This window comes from Cupressus sempervirens, chromosome 9 (genome assembly GCF_028749045.1).
Source record: "Cupressus sempervirens isolate cs-2001-9-10 chromosome 9, ASM2874904v1, whole genome shotgun sequence".
Lineage (NCBI taxonomy): Eukaryota > Viridiplantae > Streptophyta > Pinopsida > Cupressales > Cupressaceae > Cupressus > Cupressus sempervirens.
Window position 1 is genome coordinate 344,309,575 of NC_143126.1, and position 25,812 is coordinate 344,335,386.

General features: G+C 33.9%; 1 protein-coding gene and 1 pseudogene across 1 annotated transcript in view; both read left to right on the plus strand.

Moving 5' to 3' along the window:
• The first annotated feature begins 1,132 nt into the window (after positions 1-1,132).
• LOC149538733 (THO complex subunit 7A pseudogene) lies at positions 1,133-1,852 on the plus strand (annotated as a pseudogene).
• Positions 1,853-18,643: 16,791 nt separating this feature from the next.
• The window catches only part of ABC4 (UbiA prenyltransferase family protein), a 120,585-nt gene continuing 113,416 nt past the window's right edge, over positions 18,644-25,812 (plus strand). The window contains exon 1 of the mRNA XM_089800065.1: positions 18,644-19,048. Coding sequence (XP_089656191.1) covers positions 18,782-19,048 — 267 coding nt within the window. The 5' untranslated portion in view covers positions 18,644-18,781. The remainder of the gene's footprint in view (positions 19,049-25,812) is intronic.

Here is a 25,812-nt window from a genome sequence, read left to right on the forward strand (position 1 = left end):
CATTTCATTCAAACAATAGAAATGTCTTTGTATTTATTTACTTTCAAATATACATTGATGTTTTCAAACAATGAAATGAAATGATATGCTGAACAGAAAAAAAATCTCACACAAGTTGTGAGTATAGCTCACTGTACTAAATTTCTTTCATAAGGAAATACACAAATAGATACATATGAATGAAAGAAATAAAGATTAGAGATAACCAGTCATTGCCTGTTGCTTTGACTAGTTATGCATTCTTTCCCTAGTGCAGCGGAATCCAATTCTGAGCTTTGTGATCTCCAGCAGCTGAAAACAACATGAAAGCAATTGATATTAGATCCCAAAGGATCTAAGAAATGACTACCTATTTCTATGACTACATACTCTATCTATCTATGCATTTTGTCATGATAGAAAAGTAAGCAGTGAGATTGAAATCTAGTGCTAAAAGAAATAAAATCATTTATGAGTGTCATGAGCTCATGCTCGAACCTCGTGAAATACAACTTAAATATCATATAAAAATTTAGAGTATCCTTATAGTTAGGAGAACATCATTTCAGCATGCAAAGACAGTGAGTATTTGGATGAATTTCAGTAGCTAAAGTTTCAAACAAATTACAGTATAAAGGGGAAATGGTTGTTTATTTTCTTGATAAAAAATCTATTCATGACACATCACATGGCTTAGATAGCTTCACTACTTTTTATTCACACAGAGTCTTCAACAAGTTTGCACATATTACAAGCTACAATACTTATATCATTTCTCCAGCAGAAGAATGTACATAATTAGAGAAAGGTTTATACTAGATTTAAGTGTGAAATGTCAGAAGAGCTTTCACAAGTAATGAGAAAACAAATTGGAATTACTTGGGTGCCATCGTATTCATATGTTGGTCTTAAATAAAAATAGAATGTGAAGATAAAGAACAAAAATAGCACAACAGTTATATACTGCAGTCATATGTTCATTAATAGTACAAGTAATATCAGTAATAGAAAATGATATTAAGCTATTGCTCCAACAATATGTTAACAGAGAACATTTTACTATTAACCAGGATGGATGCACTATGAAAATAGGGCAGTTGTGAAAGGTCAAACAATATACAACTTTTAGATGAAGATGAGAAAGAGGAAATAAATGCACAGGAGCTTGGCACTTTATCTCAATTCAATACATTTGGATTCACAACTACAGAGATGGCTCGAGAAAAAAAGAAAAACATCAAAGATAGACAAAGGCATTGATAATCATTTGAGTATGAGAGGCTCTCCTAATCATTTCTGTAGGAGATTACTACATTTGAACTGCCTCTCCTCAAGACTACAACAGTCATTGATGCAAATGAACATCAGAAGGATAATTTCAATGAGTTGCAAGAGGAACTAAATTAACAAATTTTGTAGGGCCAGTTAGATATAGAGGATTTGAAACAACAACTAGAAGAAGTAAAATTGAAAGACAACATAAAGAAGAGTGCATGGCAATCAAGAGATTAATTTCAGCTCTAGCCCCTCATCATGAAACCCAGAAAACATTATCTGAACTTGAGAGAGAAATTTGTTGTCCAAGAGGTAGAGAATACTGCTGCATCAAGAACATTGGAGCTTTGAAAGAAGTAGTTCTCTCTACTATTACATGTGGTTGATGAATTGCAAAAATACAATGGATGAATAACAAAGGAATATGGCAGTAGAGCATGAAATAGATTTAGAGGAAGTATTTGCTGCTGCTAACAGTATTTATTCGATTCTTGATGATACATTTCATGCACAGTTTTATGCAAAGGGAATAAGCAAATGCTTTTGCGATTACCTTGAACAAGATACCAAAAGATTTTATATAGAGCAGCATGAATAGTGAACACACAGTAAAAAACCAATCAATAAGAAACCCTTACAGCTGCAAGTGTTCAAGTTGGAAAGCAATGACTTCAACACCTTGGTGGATTCATCTTGAACCGACGAGCTTAACCAGAAAGCCAATAACAATTAATGGTGGTTTCATTTTAAAGTCTCTAGTAGATTATCAAAATCACCAATAGCAACTTCATTGAAAAGCTCCAGCACATGTTTTCATGGTGAACTAGTGGATTCCTCAACAATGGCGACTCGTTCAAGACTGAAACCCTCACTCCTCTTCAATACTCGAAACCTCCAAAATATGAAATGAGAAGAGTTTAGGTTTCTTTCAATATTTTACATACCCTTTATCATTTTGAAAGAAATTTTGGAGTCCACAAGCATTTGAAGGGATTTTAATCCCTTTTGAAGTTTTTTTTTTTATATGATAAGGGGGAACGCATATGTGAAGCTTACAAGAGGTTCTATGTGAGGGTTTTTAGTGTTTAGAATTTTTGTTTTTTTTTGTTTTTTTTTTTTTTGCATAAGCAATACTTTGTAACAAAAATAAAATATTAAAGTGATATAATTATAAATCACTTTATATTTTATTTTTATTTTTTAATGCAAAAAGAGGGAATATTTAAAGAAGAGGCCATTATTCAAACATTAGGAATCCTTCTAGGAGAGAATATAGGCTTTGGGGTCAAATTTGACTTTGCCTTGGTAGTTGGAGGAGATTTATTAGCTGTTAGAGTGTTTTTAGGGAAGTTATCAGTGAGTCATTAGGTTCTTTATGAGATAATGGAGTTTTCCCAGGGGTAGGACTTCATTATGTAAGTGATTAAGTCCTCTTTTTGAGGCTATCTTTTCTGCATATGACCCAATGAGTTGGGATTATACTTATTGAGTGAAATTCTCATTTTGGGGGAGAGTTCTGATTTTATGATAAAGTTTTAAGACATCTTTCTAAGTCCTCAGCTTTATTACAGGGTCTGTAATTCAAAATTTTGGAGATATAATACCAGTAACAGCACCGTGATCATGCTTGTTGGAGTTAATTGAAGCCTTTTCCTTTTTGCAATTCGGTGTGCATCTTTGAATGATTTGATGGACTAATTTGTGAATGTTTCATTGTTCCTAGTCTTTTCTGTCTCATTCCAGCACCTTTGTGTAGAAACGTAATTTTTATTGCAGGTTGTGATATGTGTTTATAGGTGAAATTAGTTAAAGAGAGGTATTAGTTTATCCTCCTTTTTATAGTTTCAGTCCGCAACCTTATTACAAATCATTTGTGCAATCCTTTACAGGAAATTGTGTTTTATGTATATTTCATAGAGCTATATTATCCTCTATGTTATGTGTGTGTTACATCTTCATAGTAACTTCTGGTGTATCACCTCCTTAGTTTAAACTTTAGGTTTTAAGTTGTTTTTCAGTCACTTCTTACCTTTTCCCTATAAGTTTTTATTGAGTTTTAGAGTGTTTCACTGAAGAATACAATAGGAGCTAGCCTAGAATCTGAAGGTTTCATTTCATTAGCAAGTCTCACATAGTGAAATGACTCCCATGTTAAGTAAGGATTATTGAATATTACTAGTTTAGTAGGGTGCAAATCCTGATACTTAACATTTTCAATAAGAGTCATTTCAATGCAAAGTTACTATTTGTGGACAATTATTATTTTTAGTAAGTGAGTCATACAAGCTCAAAATGGTATGATTTCATAGGTGGAAGTTCATCTTAGTTATTTTAGCTTGTCAATGGAGCTTCATTATCATACCATATGTATTATAGAAGCTATTGAGGTTTTGGGGTATGGAACCTTTGAGCTTAATTTTGAAGGCCTAAATGACTCTAAAAAAGGGTCAAACTCTAATTGATGATACTTACACAACTAGGACATTGTAGATTAGGAGCTTTCATTTTTGAAAAGTACTTATAATAGCCAATCAAAGTTTATTTACAAAAGTTTTGGTCTCCATAATTTGGGGTACCTAAAAGTATAATTTTAAATTGTTTTGAGCTAATCTTATGTAATAAATATAAAGTAATAGTTATTTGGGGGTTGGTTAGCCTCAAGGGTTAGGGCTAAATGTTTAGAACCTTCCCAGACTATGAAAATTGCTTATATAAGGAAGACTCATGGAGTTGTCTAGGTAGTTATTGGTGGTAGTTTGTGATTTTCTCTTGAAAAATATTCTAAAGAAAGTTTCCATGTGCCTTTGCATATTATATTTCTACAAATCTGTAATTCCATACTTATGGAGACAAGAAGAAGCCCATTGTCTATTGTTCCAAAAAAAAAAATCTCCATTTCTAATACGTGTTTGTTGTATTAAGGGGAGCACCCTTCATCAAGTGTTATTATAACTAGGTTTTCCTGAGTGTGTAGACATATCACCAACTATGAGGTAGTTTTCACCAAGACTATAGTTTGGATTAAGTGTGTATATAGATACCCAATTGTTAGGCAATTTGCACTAGGGTTTTAACAAAAGTACAAAAATGTCTCCACGAAGAGAATGTAGTGGAAGGATCAGAGGTTTGATGCCTAAGGATTTTAGAGCCCTCTAGAGAAAAATACAAGCATTACAAGAACATGTGTATAAAGGGATGAATCTTGGCGTAAGAGCTAAAAGTGAGGATGAAAGAGAAGAAGGAAACATCGAGTAGGAAGGAGAATACAAAGTTCTAAACCAAGGGCAAGAAAGGCTTTTTAGTACCATTTCCAAGATTGGGAAAAGATCTAAGTTTGAGGATCCCACATTTTTGAGAAATCTTAACCTAGAGGAGTTCATTGATTGGATCAATGAATTAGAAGAATATTTTGAGTAAAAATATATTGAGGATCCTAATAAGGTCAAGTTTTCAAAGGCCAAACTAAAGGGTCATGTATATATTCGATGGTAGGAGATTCAATTAGAGTGAAATAGTAGAGGGAAGAAGAAAATATCAAGATAGGATTTGATGATAACTAAATTGAAGTGAGAATTCATTCCTTTTGATTATGAGCTTGATATGCTAAAGAAAATGCAAGGGTTAAAGAAAATCGGAAGATCTATTCAGGAGTATATAGAAGAGCTCCAGTGAGTTCTCATCAAAACATGCCATGCAAAAGATGACAATGAGAAATTTTTTAGTTACCTTAATGGGTTAAGGCCAAACATTCAGAAGGAGTTGAGTTTAGTTTGAATGAATAGAATTGAAGAGGTATACCAGTTTTCCTTAAGAGTAGAGGAAAAGTTGAATACAAAGTTTGAGAGAAAGAAAACTGGAAGAGATCATTGTGGAATATTTGGTGGAAAATATTATGGAGGTTGAAATGAAGATCAGAAGAAGAAGGATGAGGTCAATACTAGCAGTCAGAACCAAAGGGGAAATAATTTCAATTGTTTCTATTATCATAGAAATAGGGATCAAAGAGAAAGAGGAAGAGGACAAGGATCTGGAAGAGGGGGGTTTTGTGGAACATATTTTTACTACAAAGAAGAGGGACATAGAGCATTTGAATGTCCTCAACATAAAGATTGACTGACAGGAGAAATAAAGACCAGGCCAAAGTTACATACGTGGATGAAGATGCCAAATCATCACATTCTAAACATGTTGAAAGAGGAAAAGTCCTAGTGAAAAAAAGAGTCTTGCTGAGTGGTGAGAATAAACCAGATCAAAAGAGGAGTTTGTTTCACACCAGGTGCAAGTGTGAAGATAAGTCTTGTAATGTGATTATTGGTGGTGGAAGTACTAATGATTTGGTGTTAGAAGATATGGTCATGAAGTTAAAGCTCAAAAGAAAAAAACACATGCATCCATACTAGATTTCCTAGGTGCAGGATGACCACAAGATCATGGTCAATGAACAATGCCTAGTAAAATTCAAGAGATTAGGGCTATAATGATGAAGTACTATATGTTATCATATGTATGGATGCATGTCATATGTTGTTGCATAGGCCATGATAGTTTGACAGGGATGTTGTACATGATGGTGTGCAAATACCTATTCTCTAACAAAGGACAAAGTAAAACATAAGTTGAAGCCATTGAAGGACATAGAAGAGCAAGTATGTAGTACTTATAGAATAAGTTTTGTTCATGGAAGAAATTTCCTAGATGGTATGAGACATGAGCATACGTGTTTTGCTATAATTCTAAAAGAGGGTAAAGAAGAAGTAGAAGATTTACCTATAGAAGTTGCAGATTTATTGAATGAATTTTAGGATATTGTATTTGATAATGTGTCTAATGGATTACCACTAGTGAGGAAGATTAGTCATTGGATGGACTTGATTCTCGGAGTTGATTTGTCAACTAATAAAACACACAAAATGACATCAATAGAAACTAAAGAGTTGAACATACAAGTAAATGAGTTGTTGTAGAAAGGGTTGATTTAGGAGAGTTCGAGTCCATGTGTTGTACTAGCAATATTAGAAACAAAAAAGAAAGGATAATTTATGATGTGTATAGATTCTAGGGCTATCAATAAGATCACAATCAAGTACATATTTCCCTTGCTACTGATGGATGATATTATGGATTGTTTGAGTGACATTGTGTATCTCACATAGATAGATCTAAAGAGTAGATATATTCAGATTTAGATTAGAGAAGGAGATGAATGTAAGACTACTTTAAAAGACAAATGAGGGGTTGTATGAGTGGTTAGTCATACTTGTTAGACTAACTAATGCACCAAGCACTATTTACCTAGATGATTTTTGATCTTTGGTAAGACATTGGAGGACCATATAATGCATATTTATAGAGTGTTTGAGAAGTTGAGGAAAGAAAAGTTGTAGATTAATATGAAGTAGAGCAATTTTGTCAAGGAGTTAGTGCATCTTAGATTTTTAGTTTTAGCGGAAGGTCTAAAAATGGACCTTGAGAAAGTGAAGACTATCTTCGAATGACCTACTCTAGGAAGTACTACTAAGGTAAGATATTTTCATGGATTGGATAGATTTTATAGAAATTTTATCAGGATTTTTAGTAGTATTTGAGGATCCTTGATTGAAACAATGAGAGGGGATAGAAAAGAGTTTTTAAAGTGGACTATAGAACCATAAAAGAGATTTAATTATTTGAAACATAAAGTTACATTACAACCTATTTTAGCACTTCCAAATTTCAATAAGTCATTTTAAGTAGAGCGTGATGCTAGGTATTGCAATTAAAGTTATTTTGAGCCAAGATGATAGTCACATTGCTTATTTCAGTGATAAGTTAAATGATGCCAAGAGGCAATATTTAATTTATGATCAAGAATTTTATGCTATAGTTCAAGGACTGAAGAAGTGGAGTTACTATATTTTTCCTAAGGAGTTTGTTTTGTATATTGATCATCATGCTTTGCAATATTTGAAGAATCAAGAAAAGTTGAATCCGAAGCTAGTATTTGAAATGGGTTATCTTTTATAAAGTTACATATTTATTTTGAACCACAAGATCAAGAAATCTAATCTAGTTGCAGATGCTTTTAGTAGGAGATAAATTTTGTTGACTGAGATGCAAATTGAGATGGTCAAGTTCAAGGAACTCAAGAGTTTGTATCTGGAGGATCCTAATTTGGGTGAAGCTTGAAAAAATTGTATAGAACTTGTTACACTCGACGGAGAAAAGTGGTTGGATTTCATCATCTAGGATAGTATTCTATATAAAAGAATTCATTTTGTATTCCAAGAAGTTCAATGAGGGAAAATCTCATCAAGGAGAAGCATAGTGGAGGATTGGATGGATATTTGGGAGAGATAAAACCATTTGTTTGGATACTGAGAATTAATTCTGGCCATAGCTGTAGCAGGATGTCGAGAAGTTTGTACAAAGTTGTAAAGTATGTTAGATGGCAAAAGGGGTGAAGAACACATGGTTGTATTAGCCATTACCTATACCAAAAAAGTTGTGGGAGGATGCCAACTTGTATTTTGTTCTTGTCTTTTTTTTATAGGTAACATTATTGATATTATATTAATATTAAAGAGAGAGATTACAATATCTGAGTTATGGCCATTTACCTTACTACTATATATCTACCCATCCCAAGGTCATAGATTTTACATTACAAAACAATGCAGAGTATTAACACCCTGCCAAAATCATGGACCACCCAAACTAAAAAACACCAGAGATGAAACAAAAAGGTGCCCACATGCTAACACCATAGTCTCCACCATCTTCCTATAGCTAATCCTTGAACCAATGAGATGCCTCGTCATGTGTGAATGTTGGCATAGAGCGATTGTCTAGCATCGAAATCCCCTGCCTAACCTGACGATGCTTATTATAGCTATCCCCAACCTCTTCAAGCAATGAGACATCCACCCAAACACCTTTTTTTGAGGATACTCCCCCCTCTTTTTGGTTCTTCTTCATAAGTTGATGGCACAAAGGCTACCCTAAAGAAAGCATGCTCCTGTGCAATGTAGCCTTCATGAAACCTCGCCTGCTCTTAGTCGAAACCCAAATTCTGTGAAGAAAAAAATCTACAATCCTTCTCCAACCATGCTTTTCCTTTAGGACATGTACTCCTTGTGGATTTGTAGAGGACCACACAATTAATGGCTGAATGGATGATTCCTCACCACCAATTAATCTCCAGGGCTCCTCGCCCATCTCTATGCCCACTCCCAAGACAAATCTTCCAGTTATATCTTCCAACCCCAAAAGCCACTATGTATCAACACAAGCTACAACTACACGGTGAACTTCCTCCTTCATTTCACCCACCATTAATGCTAGTGCCAAAAATAGAGACACCACGTCCAAATTCAATTCTTGTTTCCAATACACATCTAAGTACTCCAGCCCAAACATTTGCTAGACTCCCTCTAAGAAATACAAATCATCAAACACAAATATGTTCTTAAGGCATCAAACAATGATCTTCCCCTCGTAAGTCTGTGTTTGATTCTCAGAGCCCAAAGCAATATTTGCCTCCATTTTTGTTGCCTTTGATGAAAACTCTAAAATTTGGCTTATCTTCTACCTGAATTTAACTTCCTTGGAACTCTCTAGAAATAAGCATACATTGGGGTGCTGAGAAATAATTTCACAAGCTGACATGGGGTAGAGGATTGGGATCTCTGCATGGCATAAAATAATAAATGCCATTAGGGGTAGGAGTCATGATGCCTTCCTGAAGAAATCAACAAAGATATGAAGATTATTTTTCATAAATTTGGCCAAAGTATAAAATTTTCTCTCTTTAATCTAATACAAGGAGTCTAAGGTCCTCAAATATATCATTATAAGTTCTCATATTTGCATTTGCACCCATGTTAGCCAACATGTCTGCCACCCTATTCGCTTCTCGATAGGTATCAGAAACCTTGAAGTCTTCAAATTCCATTAACAATCCTTTGATCTACTAAATATATTTATCGAGGTGCCAAGCATCCAACTTCCCTTTTTTAATGTCGTTAATGATTCTCTTTGAGTCCCCTTCCAAATAGACTCTTCTAATGCTCAATTCAACTCCTAAAACAAGAGCCTCTTTTTTTGCACAACATTTAGCCACATTATTTGTGCCACCATGCAAACGTTTTTCCACAAAGGCAAGTGTCTTGCCCTTGTAATCTCTTGCTACACAACCACACCCTAAGACCCTTGAGTTTCCCCTAGTCACCCCATCAAAGTTAATTTTAATACATCCTTCCTCTAGTGGTGTCCAACAAACCTTTACCCTTTTTTGAATAGGATTAACCCTACCGAGCCCATAAACGGGTCATATTTTGTTCTTGTCTTACCAATGACTTGGGAAGGGCATAATTCTATTTTTGTGGTGGTTGATAGGTCTTCAAATATGACACATTTTATTTCTTGAAATTAGACTGGTGATGTTGTTCATGTGGAATAATTGTTTTTCAAAGAAGTGGTGAGACTATATAATCTACCAAAGAGTATAGTTTCATATTTAGATACCAAGTTTGTTAGGTATTTATAACACACATTATGGAAGAAGTTGAAGACAAATCTAAAGTTCAACTCATCATATCACCCATAGACTAATGGACATACAAAGGTTGTGAATAGGAGTTTGGATAATTTGCTAAGATGTTTGGTTGCATATAAGCCAAAGTGATGGGAATTGATTTTACCATAGGTGAAATTTGCATACAATGTTAATAAGAGCACTAGCAATCACCATTCCAGATTGTATATGAGAGCAATCCCAGAAATGCTTCTGAATTGAGGAAGTTGGATAAAGGAGAGATAAATAGTGTTGAAGTTGAGGATTTTATAGAGCACCCGAAGAACATCATGAGTCTAGATGATGAAGCATATTACCAAGATGAATACACAATACAAGGCTAAGGTGTTAGGAATAACATGATAGAAATAACAATTACACGCAAAATATAACCAATATCATAAAATAATAAAGCACACAAAAGAGAACACATGACATAAAGATTTAACATGGTTCACCTAATCTCTGGCCTACATCTACCAACTAACAAGTCCAACATTCTTATTATCTAATGATTACAACTTGCAATCCCTTGTATCTCAACACCACCAGAAGAAGCTACTAAATCATCATACATCATGAAATCCTTAACCTTGAGCCATTTTATACAAGATTTTTTTTGCTTAGAAAATTAGGACTAGAATAAGCCAACCAATAGAAAAATATAACTTCTAACACCTTTTACAATAGTCAATTCATTTTTTCTTTGAGGACACTGACCCAAGACCCTATAAGAGGTGCTTCCCCTTGACCCTTCCTAGGGCACTACCCCAAGACCCTATAAGAGGCCTTGTCCCTTGACCCCTAGACCATGGGGGCACTACCCCCAAACCCCTGTAGAAAAAAATGGAGGGAAACCACACTGAATGGAGTAGGAAAAATTTAACCTCTGAGTCTAATTAGGATCTACATAATTATAATCTCCCACTTGGAGATAGATTGGACTCCACAATAATTACCTCCTACTTGGAGATGGATCAAACTCCATAATAATTATCTCCCACTTGGAGACTATTCATAGCACTACTAGACTTGTAGCTCCCATTGGAATGTTAACCACCCTAGACTCCATTGTTATTTTATTCTATTTAGTCTAGAAGATCAACCAAAGTTGAAGAGGAGTTCAATTTCTCCCTTATCACTGCCTTTATAAACATATCAACAAGATTATCATTTGTATGTATATTTTCCAGCTTTAATTGTCCATTATCCAAAACTAATTGAATGAAATGGTACCACAACTATATGTGTTCTCTCTTTAAATGTAGAGCATAGTGTTCTGCAATGTGAATGACACTCTAGCTATTTATAAACAAATAATTGTTCATCTTTGGGTGTTCTAGAATTGAAGCCATATCATCTCCCCAACTGTCTTTGTAGTAGCAACATACTCTGCTTGAGTAGTGGATAACGAATTCACCTTCTATAACCGAGGAATCCAACTCACTCTTGTCCCACCAAGACTAAATACATAACCTATAGTACTCTGCCTGGTATCTATTTCCCTTGCCAAATCTAAGTCAACATATCCCTACAAATCAATAGCAGAGCCCCCATAATGTAAATTTTTACTAGATGTTCCTCTTAAGTATTTGAGAATCCACTTGATTTTATTCCAATTATCAAGCCCATGATGACACATATACTTGCTACTGACTCCCACTACATATACAATAATTGGCCTAGTATACACCATGATATACATTAAGCTCCCTACAACTAAAACATAAGGTACCTTGGACATTTTATCCTCCTCTTCCTATCTCTTTGGGCATATATCCTTAGTCAATTTCAAATGACTAGAAAAATGTGTGCTGACAATTTTGACATTCTCCATACAAAAACTATGTAACACCTTCTCAATATAATTAACTTGAGATAAATTCAAATTCCTAATTTTCCTATCTCTGCAAATTTTTATACCAAGGATTCATTTTTTTGCCCCCAAATTCTTCATAGCAAATGATTGTGCTAACAATTTTCTCAATTCCTTTACGTGATTCATGTTAGACCCAGCTACAAGCGTATCATCAACATATATACATAAAATAATTTAGCTATCATCTAACTTCTTGAACATAATGGTATGAATGACACTAAGTTATGTTCATCAAAATTGTCAAACTTTAGATACCATAGTCAAGGTGTTTGCTTTAAGCCTATAAATTTCTCTTTAATTTGCACACTAAATTCTCCTTACCTTTAACCTCAAATCTGTGTGACGATTCCATATATATTTCTTCATCCAAATCACCATGAAGAAGGGTTGTTTTAACATCAAGCTACTCCAAATGCAAATCTCCAATACTTAAAATAGTACAAATAGAAGTCATTTTAACAACTGAAGAAAATATCACATCAAAATCAATTTCATTTATCTGTACAAATCCTTTTACAAATAACTTGGCTTTAAATATTTTCTCACTTCCATCCTCTTCTTTCAACCTATAAACCCATATATTTTGTAAAGCATTTTCTTACAGTTAACTTGAATAAATCCCAAGTTTGATTTTTCAGCAAGGAGTCCATTTCTTTTGTCATTGCAAACTCTCACTGAATCTTTATATCTACCTATACAACTTCATCATAGTATTTTTTTCACCTATATATGTTAATAAAATAGAATAGAAAGAGGGAGACAATATTCTTGGAGGTCTACTTAGCCTTGTTGACCATCTAATATTCACTAGAGTCTGTGGTATTTTTTGTTGCTATTGTTGTAGAGCATAAGGAACTACTAGAACATCATCTTTCAGAGTATCATCCAATACTACATAATCATTTTATTTCTTCTCATGTTGTTGCAACACATCTTTGTATGCCACTTTCTCATTGAATATGACATCCATGTTCTTACAATTTTATGATTTTCAAATTCCCAAAGTCTATAGCCAAATTCATCAATGCCATATCCAACACATGTACATTTCTTTGATTTAGCTTCCAACTTGGTTATATTTTCAGAATCTATATGTGCAAAAGCTTCACAACTGAAGGTTCTGAGAAAACAATAACTCACCTTCTTATTAGTCCATGCTTGTTTTGGAATACCACAACCCAAAAGAGTAGAGGTACCTCTATTGATCAAATATACAATAATATTGACAAACTTCACCCACATGTTTAAAGATAGCCCAACATGCAACCTCATACTCCTTGCACACTCCATTATTGTCCTATTCATGCGTTCAACCACTCTATTTACTTGTGGAGTCCAATAATCTTCAAACTTTTTGCTACAATACTCCCCACTTTTATCAAATCTAAGATATTTTAGACTTTTACCTATCTCATTTTCAACCAATCATTTCCATTTCTTAAAAGTTACAAATACATCATATTTATGTATAAGAAAATAAACCCATACTTCTCTAGTTGTATCATTGATAAATATAACATAATAATGAGAGCCACCAAGGGAAGATACTCGAGTTGGTCTCCATACATATATATGCACAAGCTCTAACTTTTTCACTTTTCTTTTCCTTCTCACTCTTCACAAAACTAACTCTCTTTTATTTTCCATACACAAAACTTCCACGAAAATTCATATTGACACATTTCAGACCTAATAAAACTTTCTTTGAGTGAATTAACTTCTTACCTTTCTCACTCATGTGCCGAAGTCTATTGTGCCATAGTGTTGCTTCAGAATTGACAAAATTTGGTTGTTCTCCCCGCTCAACTATATGAATTATTCCTCAACATTCATTTTTCTTTGAAATAATTAAAGTAGAAGAACAAATATGACATGTAAAAAGATATAAGGTGCCTAATTTCACACCTTTTCCTACTACTAAGGAACCTTTTGAAATCTTTCAATTGTTACCATTAAAAGTAATTGTGTAACCCTCATCACCCATTTGCCTTGCTGAAATTAAATCCCTACCTAGCCTTGGAACATGTCTTACCTCTTGTAGTAGCCAATGATTTCCATTCTACAACTTAATCTTAATTTTCTCCATTTCAAAAATCTCCTTGGGTTCATTATCTCCCAAATAAACTAGTCTAAAATCCCCTTGGACATAATCAAGAAAATAACCTCTATGGGGAGTTGCATGAAATGAAGCCATTGAATCTAAAACCCATGAGTCATCATCATTTTCTAAAGAAAGAAGCAAAACATCCTCTTTGGAATTATAAATTACCACATTTTCCTCATTGTTTCCTTCTTGTTTGTCTCCTTCATTGTTCTTTCATGTCCATTAATCTTTCTTCTTGTGCCCTGGTTTCCCACAATACCAACAATCTCTTGGTCCTCTAGATTGAGACCTCTTTCTCTTTAATTTTTCTTTTGATTTCCTAAAATTTCCAAAATTATTTTCTCTATCATTTGTTTTGCCTTTTCTTTGTGTGTTTAAGGCACTTCCTGATGTAGATGCACCTAAGCTTTTCCTACAAATTTTCTCACTTAGAATGACACCAACCACATCATCAAATTTTAGGGTATTATAACCATAAATAGAATTACTCGCAACCATTATCCAATCTTTCCAAATTTTAGGTGAAAAACACATAATCAAGAGAGCCCTAATTTCTCCATCAAAATTAATATTAACTGAAGATAATTGACCGATAATTGTATTAAACTCATATAAATGGTCAACAATAGATGCACCTTATGCCATCTTCATATCAAATAAATGCTTCATGATAAATACCTTGTTTAAAGAAGAGGACTTTTCATATAACTTTGCTAGGATTTCAACAAACTCTTTAGTTGTCTTCACTTTCATAACAGTAAGTGCCACTGATTGTGCTAAGCACACAAATACTTTCAAGTTCCTTTCTGTCAATATCCTAGTCCTCCTTTTTCATAGATGTCTCTTTCTTGGATTTTCCTTGCAATGGCTACCATAAATCCTTTTGATAAAGATAGTCCCCCATTTGCATTTTCCATAACTAAAAGTTCCTCCAATTAAACTTCTCAACCTTTAGCTTAACCTCATCTATCATTGCTCCCACTTAGCCATGAGACCTTTCTACAGATGATAACTAAAACAACCTTGCTCTGATACCACTTGTTAGGAATAGCTAGACAAAAATAATAATTACATGCAAAATAAATCCAATATCAGAAAATAATAAAGACACATAATAGAACACAAGACATAAAGATTTAATGTCATTCACCCAATCCCTAAGCTGCTTCCACCAACTTGTGAGTCTAATATTTTTATTATTGAGTGATTAAAATTTGATTACAAAATGCAATTCCTTGCATCTCAATACCACTACAGGAAGCTACTAAAACATCATACATCATGAAATCCTTAACCCTAAGTCATTACTACAAGATTTTTGTTGTTTACAAAATTAAGGTTAGAATAAGCCTACCAATAGAAAAATATAACTCTCGACACCTTTTACAATAGTAAATTCATTTTTGGCTTCAAGGAAACTGACCCCAAGATCCTGCAAGGGGCGCCTCCCCTTGACCATGCCTAGGGCGTTACCCCCAAATCCCACAAGAGGCATTGCCCCTTGACCCCTAGAGCATGGGGGTGTTGCCCCCAAACTCCTATAGAAAACACTAGGGGGAAACTACATTGAATGAAGTACGGACATATTAACCTCTAAATCTAACTAGGATCCACATAACAAAATAAGGAAGATGAGAAAAGGAGGCATAAGGAGTTTCAGGTTAGGGATGAAGTTATGGTTTATTTAAGGAAATAGAAACTTCTAGTAGGTACATATAACAAATTGAAAATAAAGAAGTTTGGACCATGGAAGGTACTAAATAAACATGATTGAAGAAATGCCTATGAAGTTGTGTTGTCCACTGAATTGACTATTTCACTCATATTTAACATTTCAGGTCTGATAAAGTATTATGAAGTGCGTGTTGAAGATGAGGTTACAGAAGTGCAATGTAGTATTCCAACAACATCTCTAACTACAAAAGAGATTGAGGATATACTAGAGAGTCATGTTGAAAAAAATACAAGGAACATAACATATGAAAAATATCTGGTCAAATAGGAAGGATGACTAGAAGAAGATTCATCATGGCTAACAAGGAGGAGGTTAACCCCATCTTGTTTTACCTTTTAAAACTTGAGACGTGACATGGTCACTTCTCAGTTACCTTAGGTCTTTGATGCAGGAGCATCGTGGGTGTAGGATAATCTTGCATAACCCAAAAATATTTTCACTTTTGTCTTTTCAATAAGGGCCATTTCAGTATAGAGTTACTACTTGTGGAAACTTACTATTTTTAGTAAGTGGGTAATACAAGCTCATAATGTTCTGATTTCATAGGTGGAGGTTCATCTTAGTTATTTTAGCTTGCCAATGGAGCTTTATTGTCATACCATATGTATTGGAGAAGTTATTGATGCATTTGGGTATGTAACCTTTGAGCTCAATTTTGAAGGCCTAAATGGTTCATAAATGAGGTCAAACTCTGACTGCCGATCCTTACATAGCCATGATGTTGTAGATCAGGAACTTTTATTTTTGAGAAGTACTTGTAATAACCAGTTGGAGTTGATTTGCAAACATTGTGCCCTCCAAAAGTTAGGGTACTTAAAAGTGTAATTTGTAATTGTTTTGAGCCAACATTATGTAGTAAATATGAAATTGTCAGTCGACCTCAAGGGTTAGGGCTAAATATCTAGAACCTTCTCGGTTGGTGTTAAATTGCCTATATAAGGAAGACCCATAGTATTGTCTAGGTAGTTGTGGGTTGTATTTCATGGCTCTGTTTTGAAAAATATTGTAAAGAAAGTGCCTATGTGGCTTTGTATATTGTATTTATGAAATTCTATAATTCAATACTTGTGGAGATAATAAGAATCTCATTTTCTATTCTTGCAAAATTTTTGTTGTTTCTCCATTTCTAATGTGTGTTTGTGGTATTAAGGGGAGCACTATTCATCAACATCCTTAAGGTTTGAGTCATAATTAAAGTAACACTTACACTTAGAATATTATACTTAAGCTTGTTATTGCTTAAATCTAACAATTTCTTTTATAGATTCTACTCATCGAAAGCTAATACTAATAACAAGAATGTTACACTTGAGCTAGGCAATTTGATGGATTTGAGAGATAACATTATAAGACAACACCTTTATAGAAAATACATAGACAAACATATCAAGGAACATCATAAACATATCAAGAAACATGTAATTTAAAAAAATGAATATATGTAGATTATCCAAGGAATACATCATAATGCTATAAGATCCTACATTAAGAGGGTGGAAAGAAAAATGGAGCATTTTCCTAGAAAATCTAACGATAGATAAATTAAGTTATAATAGTTCTAAAAAGTGTAACATTGACTAAAAACCATATAAAAAATATAAGGGAAAATGAACTTTCCCTGTAATGTAGTTTAGGTTAATTCAATAGTTTACATATACATAAGCATAATGATAATATCTATGAGAACAAGGTTTTATACAATTAAATGCTAAACTAATGAGAAACAAATGTCTCTAGTTTAGTGACCAAAGAATAAACAAAGTTTAATGTTGTTTCTTAAATCAACGTCTCCATGATTTGATATGGAATATTTTAGTGTATTTGTGCTTTAGGGTGAAAAAACCCCTATCTTATGAACATTCAATTTTCCTACGGTGGGTCAAGCCTATAGTTGTGGAAATGTATCATTGGTATAAATGACATGACAATCTAAAAAATTGTTGCTTTTTGTTTTTGCTTGTATCACATTTTCTTCTTCTTTTGTACTATGTGAGATTGGTGGCTTCTAAATGTATGTTGGAGGCCTACCATTATATCACAAGGGGACACATTGGCCCATGAGATTTTGTGGATACGATGAAAGGAAACAATTTTTTTAGACACACATGGTTCTTAATAATTGTACAAATCTAGATTTCTTTTAATTCATGAATTGAAAGATTTCCTTTTCTAAATTTGAATGGTATATTAGGAGATGAAAACATTGAACACTTTTTAATATAAACATGATAATAATTTGAATAAATTTGTGTTTAATAATTTAAATTGTATATATAGATATGGACATCTTTGTTTTTATATAGTAGATTATAACGTTATGAGTAAGTATATATTTAAACGAGAATTTTTTTTTCGATTAAGCAATCATGTGGAGAGGAGTCTTGCCCATTAAATTTATTTAGGTGCTAAACTTGGTCCAAACGTGCCTCCAAAAATTTGAAATCTTTATGGATGACATTATTTCCTCTTACCATCATCCTCACCAATTGAAATAATTAAAGCTGACAAGCATTTTACAATGGCAGAATGGGTGGAGTGTGATGTTGTGAGCATGCCAATGTTAACAGTTATTCTTTTAGGTTAAATTTGACAATCATCTAGATGTCAAAAGTTTAAATCTTATTATAAATAGAATATACTTTTAAAAATAATTTAATAAATGTCTCATAAAATATTTGTTTAAATTATAATATTTGGAGATATAAATCATCCATTTTTTTAGAAATTAAAATGAAAAGCTTAAGTTAGTAAAAATAAATAAATGAAGATGAAGGAAATATAAATAATATTAAATGTAGTAAATTAAATTATAATTATTTATAGTAGATATTATCGACATTTCTTTAGATAGTTTTATTTAAGATATCTATACTAGTTTAAATTCTATAGAAAGACAAGAATCTACAACACAAGACTAAATTGTCCTCTTATCTAAAAGATTTTAAATAAGATTTTAATAACTTAATAAATAATAAATCGTAACTTCCATTTCTTTATTTTTTTAATAGAAATATACACATGTAAATGAAATCGAATACCAATATATTAGAATTTGAAATTTGTATACCTAAACAAAATTGTAGAGCCCATAAACCGATGAATGCACTAAGACACTCCTTCCAATACGACGAGAAAACTAAAAAGGAATATAAAAATGACGATGCAACTTTCATCCTTCACTATTTTTAACTGCGGGAACGAATTATTTTACGATGCAAATTCTGATCCTCATTTAAGGCGCGCTTCCATAAAATCGAAATGGCTATGGCGATTGGAGGCGTATGTGGCCTGTTAAATCTTCCACTGGTTGCTTGGCCTCATGCCACACGGAATAACACTTGTTTACGTGCCCATATTAGGCGACTTTCTCAATCTTATGCTAATCTTACGACGAAGAGGCAATTGCAGCAGTCATGGAGAGTTACCAACAGTAGTAGTAATGCCCTCTCGAAAGAAGCAGCAGCAAGGCTCATCTGGAGAGCAGTTAAGCTTCCCATTTACTCTGTGGCCTTAGTTCCTCTCACAGTAAGTTACGGAACTTTTTCTATTTTCTACTACATAGCATCATTACTCATGGCAATAACAACAAAATATCTACATTGTGAGGTCAAGCATTAGCTGGGAATGGTTTATTTTTTCGGAATTAGGCATGATAGCATATAGCTTGATACAACTGTGCAGTGTTTTCAGTTCCAATATTATCTTACTATACTAGCAATTCATAACTGTACTGCGTCCTCCCTGTTTCTGGTAAATAATGGAAGTTAAAAAAAAGTTAAGACTGCAGAGATAAAGAGACTGATACCCATATCCAAGCACTTTAAAGGATTTAAATTTATTGCAAAGTAGTGATTATGTAATGAGATGAGGCGCAACTAGCTCTTACTCTGCAATGTACTGTTAGGCCTTGACGGTCTCGTAGGTAGTAGAAGTACCTAAACCCAAATCTTGAGTCCCGTTGAGACGATCAGTCACGGTAGCAATATGTTTCATGCACATATCAGATCTTTGAACTTTCACAGCATATCAGGTCTTTGAACTTTCACATTTCTGTCATAACAAATCATAGATTCCTCAAATACTTCACAAACTTCTTGTCTTTCTTATATTCATCGCCATTGAACTAGAATGGGAATCCTTCTTTACATGAACTAATGCATCATCAAGAAAGTCATCTTTCAATATTTCTTGTGCTTCTTTCTCCTCCACTTTCTCGATGTGACAACATAGGATGCGGCCATTAAGATGCTGTTGGGTAAATTTTATTCATTTTTTGGTATGAATGCTCTAAAACAGGTTCTAAGTGGATTCTCACTCTGAAGCATTGTCTAGCTGACACAAAACTTGGATTAGTATTTGAGCACCACAACCTTCTCTCCCCAAATGTGGAAATAGGTATTAATAACTTCATAAGAGAATAGGTGGTTCAAGAGATATATGATTAAAGGGCTCCAGTTTTTCACCTTGTTTTTAATGCCCTTACTAACCAAGGAATGATCAAAATTGGGTCAATTTTTAAATTTTGTTTATTTGAAACATTTATCTTACTTAATTTTATAATTTACTTAAGCATTATTAATTACAAAGTTAGTTTTTATTTTACTCTTTTGATTGATATTGTGACACACACATACACTAGGGTTTCCTGTGAGAAAGTCGAACATAATTTTGAAAATGCTTGATCATATTATTCAATGGTATGAGGGAATTCATGCAAAGGAGATGATGAAGTTATGATAACTGGAGTAGTTGTAATAGCCACATTGCGTAACTGCTAATAACAATGTAATATGCCAACATCCCCCCCTATCACATTGATCCCAGAAACATCAAATTCACCTTGCTCTAGGGAACTCCCTTAAGGCTAACTAAACTTTCTGATTACATAGAATAAATACATACATTTGACAATATATTTCCTTGAACGTGAAAAACCAAATCTTGAATTAGTGGAACTTCCCGAAATCACTTTGTGACCCTTGTAAAGGTGTAGCTCTGAGCTGAATCCTTGAGCTGTCAGTCTCCAACTCGTGAATCGCAGACACCAAATTCCTCCAAATTGTCTCTTGTACCTCATAAGGGTGATAATTCTTGATCACAATCTGGTAAACTCTCTTGGCAACCATCCATGCCTGAGTTGTTCACCAAACCCTAAAGCTTTCTTCAAATCATAGTATTCACAATATGTGTATAATCATAATGTATTCTTCAACTTCATTTGCATTAGCATAAAAGGCAAAATAGAAAGCATGAAAGAAAAGCCAAAATTTCTTCTCGTACAAAGCACCATCTCAGAGTGAGAACCTAGCTTGAGATGATGGGAATTCCTCCATCCTCTAGTGCCTCCAACCTCTTAAATGATGCTTTTACAACTTATCCATTTGATGTTTTAGGTGATTATTTGAAGAGTTCTTCCTTACTATAATTGTCTGAAAATTCTTTTGAGCCCTTATTGTAATCATGAGAGAATTCACACAACAGCCCATAGATTCATTTTGTGTTGCATATTTTCTTGAACCACCATTGATGATAGTGTCAACAATTACTTGTTTTAGGTTGCGAATCTTGTGATCAATAAATTGATAAAAATCTCCATTGTATGCTTAATTTTGGACAAGGCCATCAACTGCTTTCCATTTTTTGTACCTATACATTGTTAGATAGGTTGTTGACCACTAAAAAATAGAATATTTCACCTTTTACTCCTTGCCATGAATTACACTTCTTACAAAGAAAAAATCCCATTTTCTACTTGGCGAGCTTCCAGCAAAGAGGGCTCTAAATTAGATCAAACAAATTCCCAGTATCTTGAAAAAAATGATCAGGATAGAATCTTTCATTGATTTTACCAAATATATTAGGCTATTAGCCTCTTTCACAGTACTCAAAGGATTTTAAAAAGGTAAATCTGTGGTAGTTTTATTATCTGAAATTGATAGCAAGACTTGTTCAGATGCCAAATCGAAGCCATTTGTCTACTGGGATTTTTCATAACTTATAGAATTGGCAAAAGACATAATTCCTAGCTTGTCCATGTCCCTACGATCTTCATAAAAATCTGACTCTAGACTACCAGTACTTTTATACTGATCACGTGGTTGGGAATTGTCACTTGCACTTAAATTAAAACAGTCTAATACTGATGCAACAAGCAATTCAGAAAGAAAAGACCCACCAGTACCTTGGAGGCTGTAAAATTATTTCATATTATCATCCATTTCTAGGTGTTGCAGAAGAGCCATAATAAACTGACAAATGCCTTGACCATTGGAAGTGAAATTATCCTTGTTAGCCTTCTCAAATGCATATAACCTACAGAGTGTGGGAACACACTTTCAAACTCATAAGCAGCACAAAGGATAGAGGCATTCCTTTATAGGATAAATGAATTGATTCATTGTCAATTGTCTCATTGGCAACCAGAATCCCTGTCATCTGTGATTGCAACAGTCAGTTGGTGGTTGGCTTCCCTAAACTCATTTATTACCTCTGGAATGCTTCTCATTTTTTCATGAATTGGTCAAGTCTCAAAAATGGCAAGGAACAGTCTAGTTTTGTGATAGGAATAAATGCAGTGATAGCTTTTGAAAAAAAACAAGACCAAGATTTAAATCTCACTACTCACAACCTAACAAGTTGAAGAGTGGAAAAATTCATATCTTCCATCTTCTATCCACCTGCTTTGCATGCTTCTGAATTGGATATTCCTCATGCCATTTTCGGCTCACAGCACCAACAAAATTCAACTCATGCTCTGTAACTACTTTGATACCAAATGTGAGAAACAGACAAAATTGTGAAATTATATTATTTTGATGGTACAGGAGAATTTATACAAATGAGATGATGCAGTTATGATTACTGTAGTAGAAGTAATAACCACATTTTGTAACTGTTAATAACAATATAATATGCCAACATTTACAAAAATGCAGGATTGACTTGCCCATTACAAAGGAGACCTATTTTAATCCAATGTTCTAGAGACACAAACGATGGAAATTAGTTATAAGAACTTCACTCTAGTACTCTTCTTTCAGGAGTATCAAATAATGTAATGCTAAGTCAGAAGATAGACTCCAAAAAATCCACCTAGGGGCTTAGACTTAGCCAAAGATCTTGGAGGTTCCATTTCAAACTTCCTAGATAAAATATTTGAATTCTAGCTAAACTTTAAACCCAATCCACTTAACCCTAGTTAATCATGTGCATAAGCCCTAAGGCTGCTGTGGCAAAACTAATGAAGTTCTAAAGATGGTAGTGTGAGCTTTGATATACTCACAATAAACCTAAGTCAAGATTTACCCAAGCGATAAAACCATAATTAGCACTAGTGTTTTCTGCATGGTGAGCTTCCATTTGTGATTTAGATATCCTCAAGGATTTAAATAGACATGATAAACGACCAAGAGTGTAAAAGCATTAAATTCTTGTTGACAAGGCCTTAAAATGATTAGGCTAGTTTTGAGGGGCTCATTGTTGCCGTCAACCCATTGGCTTAATGCACTCCTTAGTGATTCAAGACAAAAACTACAACCTGATAGTATGTAACACTTTTAGATGTGATAACACCACTCAAACTGCACTTATTAACGATATTACTAACCAGATTCTTGTTTTAGAATAGGTAGGCACGATTTTTCCAACTTGTTCTAGTTATATTCCCGAAGTTGGGTGATCGGAAGCTCAAATCTAGGTCAAAGTTGTGGATAAAATATACTTATTAACTTGGACTTCATCACTTTCTTGAACCTTCGATCATTAAAACTCAATAGTTCTGCATTACATTTACCCTAGCCAAAGATCAACATTGTTTACATTGCCAATGGAACCCAAAGGTAAAAAGATGTGGAAGTCTAAGGTGATAGGAAGTTTGTACTTGATGAGGAAAGACTAATGAATTTGAAATCCATTATTGGCTTGCAAGATCCTGAGAAGTAAAAAAGCACTTTAGGCTGACAAAGTTACATGATAAGGAAATTGGACACGTGTCATTCCTTGAAATAATCCCTAACAAATGTAACTAGTTTCTAAAAGTGAAAGTTTTTACTCCTAGACAAGACAAAACTGTTTGGGGCGCACACAAACACACACTTGGAACTATTAGTGATACAACTTGGAAAAGTATGGAATTAGGTGCGATGTAAAATCTTGACTTGAGAAAAGTTATAATGGACAAGACTTGAGAAAATGTTAAAATCTCTTTCTTGAATCAGAGACTTTTAAATTGTTAAGAATTTGCTACCCCGGTTGGCTAATCTAGTTTACCTGCTTTGGGCCAGCCAATGCCTAGATCTGTCAAAAAAATGGTTGCAAAAGGAATTTGGACTCTAGAAATTTTAAACTGGCTTAAGGTAAAGAATCTAGTCTCAACAAGGAGTATAGCATTTGATAGACCTGAACTACCCTAAACCTGGATTACAACTAGAGGTAGTTGTGGAGGTTACTCCCCTAAACTCACACAAGCAAAAAACTGGTTTTATAAGTGATAAGGTTAACGTATGTGAGAAGGTTCTCAAATTTGGCAAAATAGAAGTTTGTTATTTAGATTTTTCACTGCTACACATAGAACAAAGACTAAGATCATCCATGGTCTATTGTGTAGTTGAAATTAAAACTTGGTTAAATGCTTTTTGGAGACAAATGATAAATCATTTGAAAGCTAAAGTTTTTGCAAGCATGAGCTTTAATAGCCTTAAGTGTACTTGGTTTCAAACATGTCATAATTTCATTTATGTAGTTTGAACACTTATCACAAATAGAACATAGGGAACCCGCCTTCAATACACTCATTTTAGATTTTGCATGATTATGTGAGATTTAACACATCAAGATCTTGTGTTGATGGAGCACCAGGGTAAAGTGATGGCCATTAGAACATCCCAAGTTAATGATGAGGAAAGCTTCAAGGATTTTGTGTTGAAGGCAAGAGATTACGAAGTATTTCAGGGAATTCTCCCTTTCTTGCAGATTGAAAGACTAAATTGCAATCACCCCAAATTAAAATCTTTGGTTTATTTAGAATTAACCAGGAAAGGAAAATTTCTTGGATGAAAGTTTTATTGTCATATTCCATTTTGGTTTGGTTGGCCAACGTCCACTTAAATAATAGGTGTTTTTTAAGGCCACAGCAACCTGTAAAATATATCAAATAATAAATTTTCAAATATAAATATAAATGATAATAAATATAAACAAAATAAGTTGAGGATTCTGAATTTCAAATCTAGGCACCGATTTGGGTTGTAGTCCCCTTCAGGTATTTGGGTTGATGCTGTATGTTTGGCAGAAGAGACAGAGAGTTTGATTGGAACTTTGGGAAAAATCCTTATTTGATCAAAATTTCCATTCAGAATTGTATTTTCATACCCTACTTTCAGTTTTAACCTAAGACATGTTTAATGTACAGGTGGCCTCTGATTTGAAGATTGCACTTGGGGTACACTAGGTTGCATGTCTTCCATTTTACTCACCTGAGCATTTCCAGTTGTTGTGAATAATGAGTGCTGGGCAGAATTTTATAGGTTTGTTGAAGAACATCAGTGGGAAATTGCAGATGTCACTTATATAGCACACCCATCCCCAACTCAGCCAATGGAGTACTGCCAAAAGTCAGACACGAGAGTGTGTGGCTGCCCAGATTTGAGAACTTGTGGTGAATGACATCATGGAAATTCTGACATATATCAATTGTCAACCCTGAACAACTATATTAGAGGATTTGAAGATCAGACCCTATATGAATTACCAGTCATAGAGGGATGCCTTTACTTGAAGTCAGATCACTGCATAAGGGTCAGGGCATTGATAGCTGATGGTTTCATGCCTTAGGTCACTGTGTGGGCTTAAAAGGAAGACTTCAACCATTAAAAATAGATAGACATCATTCCACCAAGAATTTCAAACAAGCTATTAATTTGATAGGTATTCTTCCTTGATAAGGCTAGACATTGAGAGGCTTGAGGTCAATCACACCCTGTCACATGTAATTGCCCTACAACAATGATTTTTTGAAGCCTTATCCCAGATCTAGGTCTTATCAGTTTGAAACTTGGTATGCATCAATTCTATAATTGAAATCTTTCTTAGAGTCAAATTCTTTTGTATACCTGAGCAACCTGAAGTGCTGCTGTTTGTTAATTTAGTGTTCTTGGTGTTAAGATATAGCTTGAAATAAAAAATCTGAAACTAGTTAAATAAATTTAGACCCTGAGGATCATTTCATTGCTTGGAGAAGTAATGTGCAAAAACTACCTCATTGAGGGTTGATAAACCTATTGAGCACACCT